The following is a 21087-nucleotide window of genomic DNA, read 5'->3' on the forward strand; positions in this document are numbered from 1 at the left end:
TCATTTTTTCCACCCCCAGCAGCCCATGAGCCAAAAGGACCAAACCACAGCTTGTTTGCTGCCCCCAGGGTTGGCCACAGAGGGATCCTCACAGGCAGAGGGTCCCTTTCCCCCTTGGGATCCTTCTGTACTACAGATTTCACAGCCACTGCTCTGCCTACTGCCTTGGATTCAAAGGAACAGGCCGTGCCTGCATTTGGGAAGGGTCCTGACCTTCCCCCTGTGTGTGGGGAGTGTTTTGAAAACCTGATCAACACCAGTTTGGTTTATTACAGCAGCTTGTGCCAAGCCAGTATCTCTTACTGACTCCCTGGAAAGGGGAGATGCCATGTCTCTAATCTCTCTGGAATTCAGTACAAGGTTTGGCACAGGGCAAGGGAAGGAAAAAGAATTTCTTCCAGTTGCAGTGGATGTTTTCACAAATGCTGTAGAAGTGATGGATGTGGGGAGAGGGGGAGGGGAAATCAACAGAACAGATATCAGTATTCTAAGAGGTTCTGTGTAGCTGATCACAGGGCATCAGTGAAATCCCCTGAGGAGAGACTGTGGGACTGATTTTGACTAATGTGTTCATTTCTAGTCTCAATGCTAAAAGAGGAGCTCACCCAGAGCTGTGTCATCTGGCAGGAGGAATTCAAAGGAGAAGAGACGTTATCACGAGGGAAAATGGTTATGAAAGCTGGTTGTGATTCTGTCTAGACAGACTATAGATGTTTGAAAGGAATAATGGTGAAGGGTTCTTTGCTTTTATGATGGAACATGAACAATGAAGCTAAAAAAAAGGGGGAAAGAATCATGATGAAACTGCAGTGGGTCTCTTCCAGCCCCTGCACTTTCCTGTCAACGATACATTGCCCCCAGTTTCATTCTAATAAGCTGTAACCTCCCATTACAAGCTACAGAACCACAGAATGGTGGGGGTTGGAAAGGAATTTTAGAGCTCATCCAGTCCAACCCCCCTGCTGAAGCAGGTCCCACCTAGATCAGGTCACATAGAAATGTGTCCAGGTGGGTTTTGAAGAGCTCCAGAGCAGGAGCCTCCACACCCTCCTTCAATTCACAATTGAAACTACTCCATAGCTCTTGAAGATGTGTCTGGGAGCTGAGTGGTCTAAAATTCGAACCAGATGACCTACTGACTACCAGATGAACCACTTAACCAAGTTAGCAGGTGATGACTGAGTGTGTTGGAAACACCTGAAGCAGGCAGTTCCTGTTTGGCAGCTTCCACACCCTGGCACTTAAATGTGCAGGTCACCCCTTTCACATGACAATGTAATTCTGACAGGTGGCACCCTGGAAATGCAAAACCAGGGACTGTAAGTTACAGTAGGGCTGTAAACAACCAAAATAAACGTTACAAAAGCAGATCTGAGGTTTCTAAAGCTGAGTTTTGTTTAAGCTCATTCCATGGGTTTAATGCTTGGGGGAGATTAAGGAAAAACTCCCATTTGTTTTACCATGAATTGACTTCAGATTGAGTGTGCACTCACAGAAAAGGGAGGCTTTAACTCATTAGCTGGCTTCTCTAATAATGCTGGCAAATCTGGCTCTGTTGAGGGTTTTAGTTAGATATGATTTTAATGTATTTAAAGACAAAGACACGAAGGCTGCTGCTCAGGCCTCCTGGTCACTTGGGCTAACATCGATTTTGCATGTTTCCATGACAGCTGTTTGTGCTAAAATAAGCACCAGTCCTGCTCCAGTCAGCCCCAGAGACTCAGAGTTCATCAGTTAATTGGGAAAACTGCATAGCTTTGGTACAATGCCAAACCCAGTGTGGATGAGGCTGGGCAGGTTAGGCAGGAGTGCTGCAGGGGCTGAGGAGAGGGGCAGGAACCAGGTGAGGAGCAGGGAGAGGGGCTGGAAGTGATACCAGACTCCAGAGTTTCCCATAGACTCCCCTCCTCATTTAAGAGCACATTTCATGCAACCACGATTCGAGTAATGAATGATGAGAGAATTGCAAGCAAGGGATTAGAATTGTTAAAAGTGCCAGTGCCCACTTACCTTGTTGTGCAGACACATGAGAGGAGGAGGCTGCAGGATCGGCATGACAAGCAGCTGAGGGAGGAAGCAGACAACTTCAAAAGTTCCAGCAAGGCCACAGAGCTGGGAATAACACCTTTGCTTCATTAACTGCAAAAATATTACAGCTAACACCCCTTTGATGCTCCTCAGCATGATGATCACTGAATCTGAAGGGCTGGAAGGGAGCTGCAAAGCTCATCCAGTGCAACCCCCCTGCCAGAGCAGCACCACCTAGAGCAGGGCACACAGGGACTCATCCAGCTGGGTTGGGATGTCTCCTGAGAAGGAGCCTCCACAGCCCATCTGGGCAGCCCCTGCCAGGGCTCCCTCACCTCAACAGGGAACAAATTCTTCCCTGTGTTGCTTTGGAACCTCTTCTGTTCCAGCTTGTGCCCGTTGCCCCTTGTCCTGTCAGTGCCCATCCCTGAGCACAGCCTGGCTCCAGCCTCCTCACGCCCACCCTTGATGTGTCTGTAACATGACTGAGCTCACCCCTCAGGCTCCTCTTCTCCAAGCTGCAGAGCCCCAGCTCCCTCAGCCTTCCATCACAAGGCAGATGCTCCACTCCAGCATCTCTGTGGCCCTGCACTGAACTCTCTCCAGCAGCTCCCTCTCCTGGAACTGAGGGGCCCAAAAGTACACACAACGAATACACGCTGAACATCTACGACTATGTTCCTCAACTCTACCCAAATCACGTCAAGCATCTCCTTGTGTGTGTGTGTGTAACAAGGAGCCATCACACTTGCTGTGATGGATACAAAGCAGTGCTCATTTGTTTCTCGGGGTGCACGTGGTGAGGTGCTGCAGTGACCTAACGGCGGCTTCCTAAACCGCAAACAATGGTTGGGAGAGTGATTTCTCGTTACAGCCTTCGGGGGTGGCAGGAAGGGGGTGAGCAGGGCCAGGAGCAGGGCTCGCCGCGCTGTGCCTCCCGGGCCAGGCCGCGCTGCCGCGGGGGCGCCGCCTCAGGCGGGCCGGCTCCTCCCAGGCCGCGCTCCGGCCGGGCCCGCCGCCGTATCCACGGCAACCCGAGGCCGCTGCCCGTGGGGCTGCCATGGCGGGCGGCGCCGGGGCACTTCCCGGTCAGCCCGAGGCTGAGGGCGGAGAGGCGCCGGGGGCTGCCCAGGTACGCTGCCGCCGGGGCGCGGGTTGCGGGCCCGGGCCTGGGCCGCGGGGACGGGGCTCGCCCGGCCCCCGCCGTGTGCCCGCGGCCGGTTCCGTGTGGCCGCGGCCGGTTCCATGTGCCCCTGGCCGGTTCCGTGTGGCCGCGGCCGGTTCCGTGTCCTGCACCGGCAGCCCCGGTGTTCGGGGGTGGGTCTGGGGACGAGGCCTGCACGGAATCCCCCCGTGGCAGGGGGCGGGGTCCCTGCGGGCAGGTTTCTCTGCCGTCCCCATAACGTGTGGGAGCACATTCTCCGGGTGAGTGTGTGTCTGCAAGGCAGGTTCGTGCCCCACAAGCCATGAGATGGGGCTTTGTTTTGTGTGTGCACAGAGGTGGGTGCAGGGGGTGACTCCCCAGAGCAGCACATCTTGCCCTACTTCAACAAAACCTGATCTAACACTAATTGTTATTCAATATAGTGAGTCCTTCACCTGGCTTGTGGGTTGAGCGAGTGACCTGGGCCAGGAGGTTCCATCCTTGTCAGTCTCTGGTCCCCCTTCAAGAAAACACAGTCGTTAGCAGTTCATGCACACAGGTACCACGCTCACCCCACCGTGCTGGTGATAACGGGCTCTCCACCTTAGGCACTGGATTGTCAAGGCACTTCAGTGATGCACAGACCTTGCTTCACTCTCTCACCTTGGCTTATTCTTTAGAAACTTAATTAGCTTACCTGTGCTGAGTCTGAATCTATATTAGTTCTAACTACAAAGCATCTGTACATCTGGACCTAGTAAAGACTATTTGAATCTGTCTCCTCTGATCTTTTGATCTGATTACAAATCAGCCCTCAGTTCTAAGTGTTCCTGTCACTCCGTGTCTGGCTGGGTAACTCATCCACGATGCAAACTGGGACACAAGTTTTCAGAGGATACCCTCAGCTCTCCCAGCTGGGCTACTGAGTCTGTCCTCAGAGAAAGCAGCACATGTGGGTAACTGCTGTTGTAATTATCACCACAATGTTCTGGCTTCTTCAAGGTGTAATCACTCCTGTCATGCCACAAAACACCAGGACTGTAGCAAGGCCAGAAATGGTACTATTGAGGGGTTTTTACACCAGAAGCAGCAAGGAATTCAGATATTTTGATTTAAGTGTGACTTCTTTTGTTTATTTAGCAAATATGTATTAATTGATATAAAAGATCTCACAAATGTCTGGTTTTGCTTCAAAACAGTGAACACCCTCAAGTGCTTGTGACTGAAATGAATGCCAACTGATTGGATTTCAGTCAAGAGCAGTCAGATGAGCACGTTCACCAAAGAGAGAGGGGATTATGGACAACCTTTTGTCTTGGCATCTGCCACTTCCATACAACCCAGCACTATGTTTACCTGTGACGTGTGATTTCATCAGTGCTTTCTGCTGAAGGGTGAAAGTGCCAGTTGTATTGGCACACAGGTCTTTATGAAAGCTGTTGGGCAGTTGAACAGAGGTTGTTTTAGCCTGCATGGTTTGGTAATGTGTCCCAGAGCATGAATGCTGAGATACATCTGCTAAGTAGTGTGAACTACTGATTGCTACCTGATGAAAGAGCTTCTAGAGAAAAGTGAGGAAATCCTGGCTGAGTTTTAAGCCCAGGACTAAAGTGGTGTTGAGACTGTGCCCAGCCTGTCATAGATTCACCTTCCTTGTGTGTCAGTTCCCTCCACGTTGTTAGTCCTGCTCTGTTGCAGTGAGGAGGCACCTTCAGTTACTTCTATCCTGTCAGTTGTGTCATTCTTGTGGTCTTGTCTCCTTTTGTGGATAACAGAGATATGTGAGACAGCTCTACATGAATCACCAGCATGGCAAGAGGATTTGCTACTGGCCTGATGGTTCCAGGTTCACAGGAGCTCTTTATCTTGGCCATGTAGAAGGCTATGGAACCCTGGAATGGAAGGATGGGAGAAAATTTCAGGTACCTGGAAAAATGCTTTGCTAATGCTGTGATTTCCTTGCCTTTACAAGTCAGCATGAGCACAAGAAATCTTGAGTCTGGGGTTTTTTTCCAAGCAGCTCCTTTAGTGTTTTGGTTCTGTAGAGCAAAAGTGGCATACTTTGATCTTCAGGGAGTTAGGACACTCTTTTCAGAAGCTTGCTTTCTGCTGTACTCAACTTTTGCAGGGGGAAATATTGAAGGAAGAATCACTTAGGTTGGAAATGACCCTTGTCATCAAGTCTGACCATTAAGCTAATGTCACCACAATGGGGCATAAGCTCCTTCACACCAATGTAGCATTAGGAATAAAATCCTATAGTTTTTCTTTTAACAAAATGAAGATAAAACCTTGCTGAGGTTCTAAAACCATCAGGAACTTGCAGCTAAATGCTACATCCCCCTGTAGTTAAGTTTTTAGTGCCTCTCACTGTTCCTGTGCTGGAAAGTTTGTGTTTGCTATTAAAAGGACCCCAGTGGATGTGAAGGCTTTGCTATTCAGATTGGCTTCAGCAGTTGTTGCTCTGTCAGTAGGAAGTGAAGCAGTAAGGCCAGAACCAGACAGGTTAGTCAGCAGGAGCAGGGAGCTGATCATTCCCCTGGACTCAGCTTTGATGAGGCTGCACCTCCAATACTGTGTCCAGTTTTGGGCTCCTCTCTACAAGAAGGACGTGGAGGTGCTGGAGAGGATCCAGAGCTGTGCTGCCAAGCTGGGAAAGGGTTTGGAGCACATCTCAGCTGAGGAAGGGCTGAGGGATCTGGGGCTGTTGAGCCTGGAGAACAGAAGGCTCAGGGGAGACCTTCTCACTCTCTACAACTACCTGAAAGGAAGCTGCAGCGAGGTGGGGTGGGTCTGTTCTCCCCAGTAACAAGCAACAGAACAAGAGGAAAGGGCCTCAGGTTGCACCAGGGGAGGTTCAGGCTGGATGTGAGGAGGAATTTCTCTGCTGCCAGGGCTGTCAGGCATTGGAAGGGGCTGCCCAGGGAGGGGCTGGAGTCACCGTCCCTGGAGGGGTTTCAGAGCTAGGTGGGTGTTGCACTGAGGGCAATGGGCTGGTGGGTGATAGTGCTGGGACAGAGGCTGAGCTTAAAGGTCTCTTCCAACTGAAACCATTCAATGATTCTAAAGAGAACCCAGACTTTAACTGTACAGCCTGTGTGGACTCTGGTACTAACGAGTTTCCTTGTTTCCGAAGGGGCTGTACAAAGCTGACGAGCGATTCGGACCAGGGATTGAGAGCTATGCAGATGGCTGTCAGGATGTTGGTTTGTGGCTCAGGGATCATCTCATTAAGCTGTGTACTGAAGTACCTGGTTATTTTTCTCTCTTGGACCACCCAGCACACTACAGATACATTGATGGCAATAGCCAAAAGAAGTGCATTTCAGTGGAGGAAGACCCGTTTCTCCACAGCTATAAACATCTCCCTTTTGATGATGAGGAGATCTTCCCTGAAGGAGTCTTTGCATATTCTCAGAACACAGATCATCTCACTTTGACTCGCTCTTTCCTGGAAGAGTGTGATGCTTGGTATTTTCAGCACACCCCAAAGCTGCCTGAGGAGGACCCTTGGCCTGTTGCAAACATGACCCCGCTCCTGGTTAGAATGCAGACACACATCTATAAACACAGGTGACTCTTGATGGTTTATTATGGATGGATTGGTAGAAATTATTACCTCTGGGTGTTGATAATCTTCATCACAGGATAAAGCTCAGCTCCAGGTTGGCTTTTTCTCCAGGTTGGCTTTTTATGGCCTTGAGCTGCCAAATTGCCCATGGGGATTTGTTTTCAGAAGAAGAAACAAACAACATGGTTGTCTCTCAAGTCCCAGATTTCACTCCTTTAAGTCAAACATCAGTTTTATCCTCGTTACACCTACACAAACAGTCTCATGGCTCAGTAGTTTTGAAAGGAATTAGGAGACAAGGTGTGTGGAGACCTGTTCTAACCTTCCCTCTTCTCAGAGTGTAGTGTCTTTGTGCAGATGTAGAAATACAGAGGCAAGGTGCTAGATCTTCTTTTTGGCCCTGAAAACCTGCCCAGGATGGTGGTCTTGACTCTTATTCTCCTTCAAGGCTGGACAAAGCATGCTGAGCAAGTCTAGAGCTGCCAGCCCTGCACTCTGCCTGTCAGTTGCTGAGCAGCTCAGCACTGCTACGTGGAGCTGCTCTTTGGGTCCTTGAGTAATTCCTAATTCTCTTCATTGAGAGGAAAGCAAAGCACAGGTGAGTATTTTATAGTCAGAGGTGAAGCAGGTGATGGAAATTAAACCCCAAACAGACATCATGAGTGTGTGTGATAAATTGGTTCATGGAAGCATGTGGTAGGTAGGTTTTGGTTTCATATTTTGGCAGCTGTCTGATGGCTGGATGTTTGTTAACTCCTCTGTGGTTTAAACCCATGTGCCCTGTACAGCAGTTTGCCTTCCTGCCATTAGTGCAAGCAAGCTTACACTGCCTCAGATGGTTCTTAAAATGAGAGCTGGCCTTATTTTTCCAATCTCACCAACATATTTCGTTCTTGATGTGGTTATTTCCTTGAGTTGCCATGGTGGCCTGAGGGCAGCTGCCTGCTTCAGTGTGACCTGCTGCTTCCTCCTTTCCTAGGCGCTCTCAAGTGGAATTTGCTTCAGATATCGACCTCATTCTCACTGGAGCTCGAAGTACTTATGGGCCTCCAGGCCCCAGGGAACTTGCCTCAGAGCAGCTGATTCAGAAGGCAGCAAGAGGAGACTATGAGGGGGTGTGTGCAATCCTGAGACGTGGGCTTGCCCATCCTGACATCGCTGACAAGCACGGATACACAGCCCTTGCTGCTGCTGCTGTAAGGCTCTAAGCTTGCCTTTTGACCACATGAGAAGGAAATTCCTGGTATGCTGAGGCTGGATTCCATTTTTTTCTCCTTTCATTACATGAAAGTATGAAAGGAATGGTCATTAAACAGGGAGAGCAGAAAAGTGGTGTGGCATGAGTAGTGCAATGACTGCTGTGCCATACCCCACAGCAAACGAGTAGCCTAAAAGATGCCCTTCAGTAAATATCAGAGATGGTTTCAAAGGTCAGGTTTGGTTATGGAGTGGACTAGATCTGTGTTCCTGAAATCAGATTCAGGGTTTTGTTTTTTACTGGGAAGTGATGGTTGCTGGAAAGCATGCATGCACAACCTCCGTGTCTGGAGGAGGACGACGAATTCCTGCCCTCCTGCCCTTTTCTCCATGCCCTTTGCAGCTGCCTCAATACTTGCCATTCATTGCAACTGGCTAGCAAAATACTGATAGTAATTTATGTATTCCTCCTGTAGCCATCTCAGTCACTTTTAGCCTCTTTCTCTGCATACATCCTCCCTGAATCCCCATGAAATCCAGTAGTTAAGAAGTCGCTGTCAGAGGCACAGTCTGTACTCTGTAAGGACCTGGTTCAGCTTTATGTTCCCATCTGTGTGGGAAACAAACCTTCCAATGAGCTAAACAGTGTAGAGCATCAGTGCTTTCAGGCTGTGTTGTTGATTCTTTCCATGTCAAAAGCTACAAGCATTGACATGTGTGTCATGTGTGGATGTTTCCCCTCTGCAGGTCCATTCCCACAATGACGTTGTCAATCTTCTTCTGGATAGCGGAGCTGACGTGAATAAGTGCAGTGATGAGGGAGTCTCTGCCCTTTCCATGTGCTTTATTCTCTTTTATCCAGAAGAATCTTTTAAGGGAAACATTGCTGAGAGGAGCTTGCTCACTTACAAGGTTTGTTTAATAAACAGAGTCATCATGTGCTGTTTCCTTAAGCTGTAAGCTTGCTGTTCAGTTTTTACTGTATACACTTCCACCAACAGGTCAGAGCTTTGATGCATTTTGCACTCTGAGGATGGAGAACAAGCTCTGCTCTCCCTTGTAGCTGCTGACTCAAAGGATCAAGCTCTATTGCAGTTACAAGCTTACTTTGCAGCTGCAATAAGGTGCTGTATGGGTAGCAGAGATGTGAGGCTGCAGCTGGCTGGGTGTTCAATGCAATGAAAATGCAGTGGGGTGGTTGAATTACAGAAGCTTAAACATAACAATAGGATGTAGGCGATTCTCCTGGTACTACATAACCCTGCTGCCATCATGGACTGGCTAGTGAAGAGGAATTGTACTGTCATAAATCTGATCCTTGGGGAGTGCTCACAAAGGAAGAGTCATATCCATGGCCTTCCTCCTGCCACAAAGAGAAAAGCTTATCTGCACTTCCTATGTCAGAATATGAGGCAGATTTTTAGGAGTGCAAACGTGGGAAGGGGAAAGCAAATGAAATCAAAGTGTGAGGAGTCACCAGCCAGGATGGGTAAACACATACAGAAAGGGATCTGGGCAGGAACTGTGTGGTCTGTGAAATGTTGCTGTGAAAGGGTGCTGCTGAGACTTTCACTTAGGGCTGGACAGGTAGTGGCCCAAAGCTTGAGGAAACTTGCTGGAAATGAAGTGCCAAATAACCCCTGATTGCTCTGAAGTCACTGTTCCAGTTCCAAGAGTATGTTCAAGTGATGGCCCATCACCAAAGTTGCAAGGCTTTTATGGGAAAGGAAGAAAGGGAGTGAGAGAGAGCAGCTGCTCAAAACTACACAGAAAGTGGAGCTGTTACCTCTCATGCTGGAGGCAATATGAGATCAATGGGAATAGAAAGAGGATCCCTCTGTGTTGGTTTGTTCCTGGCACAGTCTCTGAGACTTACATTGCTGCCACTTTTCATCTGAGTTGAATATACATCCAGAGTTGGAAACATCAGCCTTGTAGATCCCAGATCCAGTTTCTCATGGAAGACAGGGCTCTGATGTGTTCATATGCTGAGCTGTGCTTTGGAAGGTTTTCTTTTTCTCCCCCATTTTTGTAACCTCTTTCTTTTCTTAAAGTCTTTGAAGTGGGATGAACAATCAGGATCCTCAGGAGCAGTCAGTGTGGCTGAAGGCATTACCTCAGAGTAAGTCTCACTCACTGGGAGACTGACTTTCATAAACCCTTTTGCATGGAGAAGGTCACAGCATTTCATATGTGTCACAGAAGTGTGCAGCCATTGCAGGGAAGGGTTCATTTTTGGTTGTTTAACTGGGCAAATCTTGGTTTTGTGCCAGTAGGAGCCACTCATTGTTCACACACTCTGCTGTAGCTCATGTCAGCAGTGGGCAGATTGCAGTTGAAAAGTGTAGTTTAAGCAGAGGACATCATGCTTGAACAAAAGACTTCTTGTGGGTGGAGTGTGAGAAGCTGCTAAGTGTGCAGTGAACACTTGCAGTCTAGTGTAGATGTGAGGAAGGAGAAGATATTTGCTCTGTTCCTTGAAATCTTGATCATAGATGAGCTTACCAGCTGCTTTCTGAACCTGTCTGTTCAGCATTGTCAGCTGGAACCAAGCCCAGTGACTTGTGGCTCTTTGAAAGGGCCTCAAAGATGACAAAACTGGGGTTTATGGCACTAATTCTGGTATCTATATACACCCAACCTGAAAATTCCTAGTTGTCCTTCTGGCTTTCATCCCTTACATTGTACTTGTGTGGCACATCCTCCCACCTCCAATGATTCTTGTCTGAAATACTGTGCATGTTGCATGTTGCTTGTTGGAGGAACGGGAGTGTAAGGACTCACTGGATGTAGGGTTTGTGGGGAAAGCTGAGTGAATACCATGCCTGAACAGATGGGTCTCTCTGGGAGCACTTTGTGATGGAGTTTCTGGCTGATTTCCAAGTGCTGTTTCCCTTTCCTTTTGCATTTTTGGGCTTTGGGGTTTGTTTTGGTGGTGTCACATTTTTTTGGGGGGTGTGTGTGGATCATTGAGCTCCATGGAAATGCGAATGGCACCTGGAATATACTGTCCTGGGCTACTCTAGCTCCTGTTCCAGCTTCTCTTGATGGGAAACATTATTTCCTTGGGATGATAGATGAGGTGTGATTGAGGAAAGAACCTGCCAAGGAGTCTGAGATGACAGGAAGGGTTCAAACAAGTCTAAGATGAAAAGTTTACGAGTCACACGTGAGTGTCTGATGGAGATGCAGAGAACCTTGCCTGGCTTTGCCTCTCTGTTCCCATGCAGGGGCTTCTCATGACCACAGGGGCTGCTTTTGGGTACCACTCCTTTAGTTCAGAGGGCTGGGACACTCTGGCAGTGCTGTCCCCTCTTCAGGCTTAACGTTGTAGGCCGGTTGTGATGCAGCCCTAAAGACTTCCCTGTCTTCCCTCTGCTATGGGTCTCTTCATATCTATTACCTGGGAGTCATTTTAGTCCATTTAGCTTTTGGAGTTTTCTTGGAAGGTGCTAATGTGTTGTTCTGGTATTTCCTGTGTCATTTCCAGGCGACAGAAGAGGTGGGAAACAATCCAACTGCTGCTTCGCCGAGGTGCAGACCCCAACGCATCCTGGCTCCCACCACACCTTCTCTTCTTTGCTGTGAAAGCTGCAGATGCAGCAGCAGTCAAACTCCTCTTAGAAAAGGGAGCCAGGGCTGATGTACAGCTTCCAGCCAAGGTTTTACTGGATTCTGGTTCATAATGTGGGACTCTAGATGTGTGCTGCAGCTTGAGTGCCCAGCTGTAAAATGTCCTGTAGGTCAGAGTCAGCTTTAGAATGGCCAGAAAGCTGTTTAAAGTGATTACCCTGGTCAAAAGATACTCTTAACAGAAAGAACTCCAAGCTCCTTACTCTCCAAGTGGGTTTTTTAGCTCATTATGTTTCCTGGTTGCCAAGTGTGTGAGTGGATGAGGAATCCTTGTGAAGGTGCTCCTCAAGTTGGTAATAGCTGTTGTGTTATTTAGTAGGCTTAATGTCTGGGATCTTTAGTGCTCCACACTCCTATTGCTCCTTGCTCTGGGCTTATGGTGGTTGGTTGTGACACACAGCACGTGGGAGGAGGGAGCTTGGGTTATGCTTTGAAACAAAGGCTTGGCTTTTCTTTCTCAAGTGCTGTTTGTGATAAGCAGCAATTGTAATGCTGTGTTTGTTTTCTCAGTTAGGGGGGTTAACTCCTCTCCACATAGCTGCCTCCATTCCTGGGGAGGAAGGGGTTCAGATAACACAATACCTCCTGCATTCTGCCCCAGATCTTAATGCAAGGGCAGAAGATGGAAATGAAATCTATGCTCCAGACAAGGTATGTTGCTTTTTGAGCTCACCTTGTTTCAGCTGTTGCAATTCAGATTGCACAGGACCTAAGCAGGGAGCTGAGACTCCTGCCTCCTTGCTTTCACAGTGAAACCTTTGCATTCCACTGAAGGAACCTGAAAAATACCCCAAACCCACAATAAAACCCCAACCCCAGCTGAAGTCAGTAGTACTGGGTTGCAGTAAACATCTGGGTTTGGTGCCCCAGAACATGTTGCTATCATGCCTTAAGGAAGAAATAGCTTAGAAGTCTCTTGTGTGGTGTCCAGTACAAACATCTGAGGATATGATGTCTGTGATGGGAGTTTCTTGTTCCACCTCCATGGAGACATAGAGGAGAAAGTAGAAAATGGTGGCTGTTGTTTCTGTGGGGCTGAACAGCTCTTGTCCCTCACTGTGATCCAGAGCAGTGGGTGACCAGGCAGCTTTATGTCCTGTTAACTTGTCTTTGAGGTTGTGAACTTAGTGTCACAATGTGCACATCATTTCACTTAGGTTCCTCAGCCTCAAGCCAGAGAAGCCAACTTGACAGCTGGTGTCACTTTGCAACTGAGAAATGAAGCAGGACCACCACAAGAGTACTTTTCCCCCTACAGTGGGCCTGTCCCTGAGGAAGGTGGAAGGAGTGCATTGCACATTGCATGTGAAAGAGAGGATAACAGGGTGGTAAGATCATTGCCTCTGAGGCTCTGCTCATAAACATGAGTTCTGAACTCATCAAGTGACACAACTTGGCACTGAAGGCATTTCACCCCTCTATAAGAAGCTGGTTAAATACCAGGAGTAAACTCATTTTCTACTGAATTAGTGTTGCACTGATTAATCAGCACTTGAGGAAAACAACATCCATTAAATCTTTGTTCTGTTTGACAAGAGAAACTCCTTTAGTTGAGTTTCCACTGGTTAATTGGCCATTAACTTCATCACCCACAAGACTAATCTGAAGTGTGTTTCATGCCACTCATTTGCTCAATCACACTACTGTAATGAAATGTAGACATTAAAAAGTTCACTTTCTCATGATCTAATTCTACCTTTTTCCTCCCCACTTGCCTCCAAAGCATGCCAGGGATGTCATCCACCTCCTTTTAATGCATCAGGCAAATCCAAACACGTTGTGGAGTGGCCATTCACCACTTTCTTTAGCCATTGCCAGTGGCAATGACTTGGTGAGCATCTTTATGTTCTGTCATGTTGGTGGGTGTTCTCTCATGTCTGCCTCCTCTGGTAACAGCCAAACTACAGGTGAAAATAAAGAGATCTTTACTTTTTGTCAAACTTCTGGATGCTTCATGAGCCAAACTAGAGGAGTCCTAAAGGACTTGTGGTGTGAGGTAGCCAGAAATATTTGGGTAGGTCTCAGAGGCTGGAGCCAGGCTGTGCTCAGGGATGGGCACTGACAGGACAAGGGGCAACAGGCACAAGCTGGAACAGAAGAGGTTCCAAAGACACACAAGGCAGAATTTGTTCCCTGTTGAGGTGAGGGAGCCCTGGCAGGGGCTGCCCAGATGGGCTGTGGAGGCTCCTTCTCTGGAGACATCCCAACCCAGCTGGATGAGTCCCTGTGTGCCCTGCTCTAGGTGGTGCTGCTCTGGCAGGGGGTTGCACTGGATGAGCTTTGCAGCTCCCTTCCAGCCCTTGACATTCTGTGATTAAGAGGAGACTAACATTTGGAGAACTGAATGTTCCTTTCAGGAATCACAAGAACATTCAGTTCTCTTCCAGGCTGCCTTGAGCAACCCAACCAAACACCAGAACACTTGCTGCTGGGTAGAGGAAGGACATGTAACCATTGATGACAAGCAGTAAGAAGAGATAAGTGATCAGTCTTAGGAAGGATTTCCTTGCAATGAAGCTCAGCACTGCAGGGCTGTGTGAAAGCAGATCCATGCTGAGCCTCATGGAAGGGGTTACAGTGCAGACAACACAAAAGACTTTGTGCATCAGATATTTGAACCTAAACAGTTTTCTTCACATCATCATTTTAAAACAGTTTTGGGGTGGTTTTTTGGATGGAAAGTGTTTTCTTGCAACACAAAAGTCTAAATGTCATGCTTGTGACTGAAATAAAAGGTCCCAACAACCTCTGCTTGTCCCATCCTCTTGGAGGCTAATGTCTGAGGAAGTAATGGCCTAAGTAATCAACTTAGCTAGTCCTTATCTTTGTGGTAAAAGATGAAGGGTACCTTTATACCTATAAAATACCTTCATAAAGGATGTTTGTTTTTAAAACACCCTCTGTGCCTCAGCCCAGGTGATTTTTGAAGCTGGGTTCTCATGTCTTTGATACTGTTGTTTGGTAAAACACTCCATGGTGCCTTTGGGATTCACTCCAAAAGAAGTGAAAGCTGCCTGGAAACCACTCCAGGGGTGCTGTGGTGAATGCTGGAAAGCTTGTAAAGCTCCCTTTTCTCTCAATAACAGCTTCTCCAGCCACTGATTTGTCACATTTGTTTACAGGCAGTGGCTGAGCTCCTCAAACACGGTGCTGACCCCAACCTGCCCTTGAGTGGAGCAGTGAGAAGTGCCCTCTGTGCTGCTGTCAGCACAGCATATGAGCAGCACAGAACCACAGCACAGAGGATTGCTTTGGTGAGGAAACACCTGGGGCTTTGCTCTTGTTGAACTCCAGAAAAGCAGGAGTTTTTGTCAGCTGTTCTGAATCCTCTTTCTCATTCATGGGTGAGGTGATTGGGGTTGTTTTCCCTTGGAAAAATGGTCTCCTGGTGCTGTTTCTTTGTGTGCTGAGGGGTTCATGTAGCTGGTTTCCCTGTTTGAGCACAGAGAGTAATAAACTCCTTGTGTGGAAGAGGGAACACTGCAGTGAAGCCAAAATGGGATGGGTGTAGTGCCCCCAGCCCTGTCAAATCTGACTCTTTTACCTTGTTTGGAAACACAACCAGCACCCACCTGAAGGGAGATGCCTTGTGTTTGGTGGTTGTTGCAGAGTGGTCACTACCACTCATGATGAGTGACCTTTCTCAGCTGTGATGAGGTCAATGGCAGCCTTCAGCCTGTTGAAAACTGGAGCTTTTCTCCTCATCCCAGGGGGCTCAGGGCTGGTCTCATTAGAGTGCAGGTGAGGAAGGCTGCAGCTGAGAGCTCTGGAGGCAATTTCCCCAGCTGGGTTCTGTTCTGCTCCCTCCCTGTGTTTCATTTGTTGCTGCAAGCTTGGGAGATCTCTAGCAACAAACAGCAAATTCCTGCAAGAGAGTTTCCCTTACAGAACACATTTAGGTTTGACAGTTCCTCATCAGCTCTAAAGGGGCAGATGAAATGCACAGCTTGGTGCACAAAACAGTCTCCCAGGCAGAGCTCAAGCTCTGATGCTCAGTCCTGGCTCTTCAGCTGAGGTGCAAACACAACCTTTGGGGAAGGTTTCCTTTTGCTTGGATGTGTGATGATTTGCTCTCTGCAGGTTGATAAGCTGCTTCAAGCTGGTGCAGATATCCTTGCACCAGTGCCTCTGAGGGAAGGACAGAGGAAAGCTGTGGGGACAGCTGTGGACTATGCCTATTACAAATATTATCAGGTATGACTTCAGGTCCCACATCTGAAAGTACAGTGAAAGTCCCTTCAAACACATGGCCTGTTGTGTCCACAGGGAATGTCCATGGCTTCTGCACAAACTCTCACAGAAATTGCTCTTCATTTGCTGTCAGACTCAGTTCAGCACCAACTTAAACATTCATCACTTATGGTCTGAATACTTCTGAGAGGTTTTGCCTGTGAGGACAATCCTTGCTGTCCTCACAGTTAAAGCCATTCAAAGCCAAAAGTTAAAGCCATTCAAACCAAAAGTACTATGCTTTTCCATGAGGCTGCAATCAGATCAGGGTAAGTGATGATGACTCTGCAGAGAGAGATCTGGCAGTGCTGGCTGACAGTAAACTGCCCATGAGCAGCAACGTGCCCTCGTGGGCAAGAAGCCAATGGCAGCCTGGGGGCAGCAAGAGAGTGTGGGCAGCAGGGCCAGGGAGGTTGTGCTGCCCCTCTGCTCTGCCCTGCTGAGGCCTCATCTGGAGTCCTGGGGCCAGTGCTGGGCTCCCCAGCTGCAGAGGGACAGGGAACTGCTGCAGAGAGGCCAGTGCAGGGCCAGCAAGATGCTGAGGGGACTGGAGCATCTTCCTTGTGAGGAAAGGCTGTGGGACCTGGGGCTGCTCAGCCTGGAGAAGAGAAGGCTGAGGGGGGAGCTCATGAATAGTTACAGATATCTCACTGGTGGGTGTCAGGAGGCTGGGGCAGCACTTGTTCCTGTTGTATCCAGTGACAGGACAAGGGGTGATGGAAAGGAGCTGGAACACAAAATCTACCCTTAAAGACAAGGAGCAAGTCCTTTGGTGCTGAGGTGAGGGAGCCCTGGCCCAGGCTGCCCAGGGAGGGTGTGGACGCTCCTGCTCAGGAGGTTTCCAAACCCACCTGGACACGTTGATGTGTGATCTGATCCAGGTGGGACCTGCTTTAGCAGGGGGGTTGGACTGAATGATCTCTAAAGGTCTCCTCTAACCCCACCATGCTTTGATTCTGTGACTCAGAGCAACTGCAACATCTGACCTGGACTCTTACTGTGCCCCGTAGCACAGGCTGAGCTGCAGGGTGCAGCAGGGATGATGCTGTGCTTTTGGAATGGCTTGGATTTAACTCTGAAAGCCTGGTGTGTTAGTGTTGCCATAGCTTGGTGGCTTAGCTGGTGCTGTGTTGCAGGACAGGAGGATTGCTCACACACCCTACCACTTGCTGTCGGCACCTGAGCAGGAGCTGCTGGGAACGCGCCGCTCGCTGCTGGAGCACGTCACAGCCAGGCTCCGCCAGCGTGTCAGCCTGAAGGAGAAGGAGTGGGACCAGGAAGAGCTGAGGAGATCCAAGAAATGTTAGTTCAAGCCCAGGAGATGGTCAAGATCAAGATTTACTGTGATGGAGCCCTGGCCCAGGCTGCCCAGGGAGGGTGTGGAGGCTCCTTCCTTGGAGCTCTTCAAGACCTACCTGGACACGTTCCTGTGTGACCTGATGTAGGTGGGACCTGCTTCTGCAGGGGGGTGGACTGGATGAGCTCTAAAGGTCCCATCCAACCCCCAGCATGCTGTGATCCTAAGGGTTGCATCACCTCCTGAAAAGGGGAATTTATTGTTATCATTCCAGGTGAGGAGATGTAGGGGTTCTGCAAACGTTAAAGAGAGTGAACAAGGCATTGTGAGGAAAATCCGAGCCTGGGTTTAGAGCCTGTTTGCTGCTTCTTGTTCAAGCACTTGTACAAGATCTATTGCCCAGTGTTAAGGAGTGATTGAGGGAGTTTGCTGCTCTTTCATGGGAAAGCCTTGGAGCTGCTTTGCCCTAGTGCAGGGAGGAGGATGTGTAGTGTGCCATGGGCACTGTGCACCTCCCTCCTGTTTTCATTCCTTGTGGATACTTACTGTCAGGTCCTCTCATTGTACCAGTGCTCTTCTGCTATCAGAGCAGCAACAATGACTGTTTAACACAGCTGATTTGAGAGACATCCTCAGATGTGCTCAGATGTGTTGTGAATCCAGGGCCCCAGATACCAGTCCTTGAGGCTGTACCACACTTGGGAAGTCCACTCTGATCAAAGATTGGTGCCTCTGCTGTTCAGCACAGCCTGTGGCTCTGTGGCCTGTCACAAGCAGGCAGTGAGTCAGTTATCTGCATGGTTTCTTCCTCTTGCCTGTGATGTAGGAACTTGGCTCATTTCTTTGTCTTGGCTTCTGAGGCTTGGTGATGGGAAATGCACTTTGTTACGTGGCTCCAAATCTTATACAGTAGCCAGAGCCAAGCAGACTTTTAAGGAGGGTGAATCTTGTGACTGGTCACACACTAATTGTTTCTCTCCTATGCCCCCTCTGGTTGCTGTAGTGGATTCAGCTGCTCGTTCCTGTGTTCCAAAGAAGAAAGGAGGGAGTCACCGTGTGGAAGAAGTGAGGTAAAGCAGAGATGCTGCTCTCATTCACTGTTAGCCAAAGACACTCTGCCTTTTCCTCCCTTCACCAAAACCATTGTCAGTTTCTGCTTTCTGACTTTCCCCTCAAGTCCACCAGGGCTTACCAGCTGCACTTGGCTTTTTTCTCTGCTCTGCTCACACGGTTCCTTTTCAGCTTCAGGCTTTGCCATGACAGCCTGCATGATATTCAGTCTTCTTGAGGGAAACAGCATGTCCTTGTGTTTCAAACCCATCAGTACCTTGGAGCAGCAGGCAGATGCTAAGAAACGTGCCCTTACATCTCTCCAGAGATGTACAGGAACAACTTTGACACTTTAAATGTAACTGCTTAACAAAAGTTGGAATAATGATGGAAATGCTTTCTTCAAGGCTCCTGAATTCTATCCCCAGTTTCTCCTACTGCAGAGGATTCACAGGCTCCTGACCTTTGCCTCAGCATTTAAATCAAGGGGCAGCAACACAGGTGTCAGGAGTTGGGGCAGCTGAAGCAGCACTTTTGTTGAGCTGAGATGGATCAATAAGAGCATAAAATGCAGAAACAGCCAGAACACAAAGTGAGCCAAAAGAAAATGCAGAAGGTTAAAGCAGCACACAAAGATTTCACAAGCAGAGCTCAGTGATGGCCTTGCAGAGACAGATGAAGCCTCAGTGAAACTTGCCAGCTACTGGGAAAAATACCCTTAAAAGGATGTGAATACATAACCCAGCTCTCACTGAGACCTGACACTCTGCCCCCCAGTTTTAGGTTCCAACTTTGACATAACTCTTGTGGTGTCTCTGTAGGATTCCACTGGATTCTATGAGGCTTTTTTCCCCCAAGCTTGCCAGCTTGGCTTTGCTACCTGTGACCATATATAATGTGATCCACCTGCCAGTTTGAAAATGGACATGCCCAGGCCTGCTGGTGTGAGCAGGCTGAAGCCCACAGTGCATGGCAGCATGTGGGTGCTGGTTTGCTAAAGGCTTGGGCATGTTTCTCACTAGGACAGCTGGCTTGGCTGGGGGCTGTTGCTGGGATCTGGCTTTGCAGCTGCTGTGCAGTCTGTTCCCCACAGACTGTTTTCATCAGCTACAGAGTCTCCTGTTTCTTTCTTGTTGCACATTATGGCCCTTTTGGGTTTGTTTTGCTGTGATCTGCAAACATGCTGTCAGCTTGAGGAAAACCCTGAACAAACAATGGGGTGCTTTCATTTGACAACTCCCCTTTGTTCTAGGCTGCCATTCTTTAAGTACTGCTACCAGTGTGGCCGCTCAGTTGGTGTTCAGCTCTCACCTTGTGCCCTTTGCCACGAAGTCTTCACTTGCAGTGAGACCTGCAGAAGGAAATCCTGGCGTGAGAGGCACAGGCAGGAGTGCTTGGGACTGCTGGGTAAGTGACTGTGGTTATGACACGAGCACAGTGGTTTGTGTGTGTGCCTGGGTATGTCTTCCTTGTAATGGACCAGTAAAATGTGGTTTAGGAAGGTCAATCAGCTGCTACTGTGTCATTATGCTCAGTTTTCCAGGAGAGGACTCTTCATGTTGAGTGCAGAGCAAAGGAAATACTCTCAGACTAAGGTTAGCTACTGTGAGCATCAGCAGACAGCTTCCCAGGCTAAAGGACCACAACACATGAAATCAATGAGGCAGAGTGGAGCTTTCTATACAAACCCCACCTCTAAATCACCTCTTTTGGTAGAGCAGAGGAGAAATCAGTGAGATTGTTGATACCCCACTACTGTGGTTCTTAGAAACCCCACTGGTGCTGTTAACAATGAGGCCAGGTTACACCCATCACATGCTCCATGGCATTAGAAGGCAAGCAGGGCAGAACCTGCACTGCTTTAGTTACATCAGAAGCTCATATGGATCAAATGAAGTGTGAAGATGGACAGAGAAGTGCTGTATCCACAGTTCAGTGGCTGCCTGGGATGGGACTTTTACATCTGGATCCATGTCAGGCCCTGTGTGTTGGGGATAATGGGCTCTGTCCCACTGCAGGCAAGTATGGGCTCTGAATAGAATCAAACAGTTACAGGCTAGACCAGAACAGACATCAGACCACAGGGGCAAATAGTGGGTAGTGACTGCATTCAGAACAAGTGGGAATCCCTTCCTGTAGACAGACTTTTTCTCAGCAACAAACTTCTTTTTAGTGGTGTCTTCTAGTGAAGTTGGAAGTAGAAAGATTGTGTTTGTTAGTTTGTTTTCCTCCCATGGTTGTCCTTCATATAAAATAACCCAAAATCCCCCAACTCAGACCAGTCTGAGCAATTCAACCTGTTCCTCTGAGAGCCTCTGATGGCCTCCACCCTGAATCCTGGGCTTTTCACTGTACAGCAGAGATCAACACACATTTTGTACCTTATGAGCAAAGCTCTCCATGTCTGATAGAGCCCTGAAGTATCTGATAGTATAAACTGCAGGATTAACTCATAGGTGTGTTTGCCAGGAGAAACAAGTACCATTTGCACTCCCATGTGTGGTCACTGCTTGCCAGGAGGTTTGTAGGTGAGGGTAGCTGTGTAGGCACAGCCACCTGGAGGTCCTATCTGTTAGCACTTGATAGAAACTTCCCCAAGCCTTGCACCTGCTTCCAGTTTATTGTTCCAAAGAGGTTTCCAAAAGAAATACAGGTTGGTTTTTGTATTTCTTGGTCTTTATTTTCCAGGAGAGAGACCAGGAGAAGCAGCTCTGGCTGCAAACAGTGCGGGATGCAAAAAGAGTGTCACTGGCAAAAAGGGGGCAAATGGAAGAGGAGGAAAAGAGAGGTGGAAGGAAGAGGAAAGTTGGGACTGGGGGGAGAGAGCAGCACAGGAAGATTGACCAACCTGCTTCAAGTCACACCTACTATTGTGTAGACAAGTTTTAATGGCATTGTGCTTTCTGCCTTGTCCTCCTCTGCTATTAAGGTCAGTAA

The 21087-nt window shown here is 48.5% G+C and overlaps 1 protein-coding gene across 1 annotated transcript; it reads left to right on the forward strand.

Annotated features, from left to right (window-relative positions):
- The first annotated feature begins 3081 nt into the window (after nucleotides 1-3081).
- On the forward strand, nucleotides 3082-21039 carry ANKMY1 (ankyrin repeat and MYND domain containing 1). Its single transcript, XM_062011971.1, is given in 17 exon segments — nucleotides 3082-3160; nucleotides 4948-5094; nucleotides 6309-6745; nucleotides 7723-7939; nucleotides 8688-8852; nucleotides 10004-10062; nucleotides 11431-11602; nucleotides 12084-12224; nucleotides 12740-12901; nucleotides 13297-13404; nucleotides 14696-14827; nucleotides 15654-15767; nucleotides 16940-17105; nucleotides 18104-18170; nucleotides 19403-19557; nucleotides 20839-20897; nucleotides 20899-21039. Coding segments are annotated over 17 exon segments (2514 nt in total). The 5' UTR covers nucleotides 3082-3088.
- Nucleotides 21040-21087: the final 48 nt, after the last annotated feature.

The sequence above is a fragment of the Colius striatus genome, chromosome 19 (genome assembly GCF_028858725.1).
Source record: "Colius striatus isolate bColStr4 chromosome 19, bColStr4.1.hap1, whole genome shotgun sequence".
In the NCBI taxonomy this organism is placed as follows: domain Eukaryota; kingdom Metazoa; phylum Chordata; class Aves; order Coliiformes; family Coliidae; genus Colius; species Colius striatus.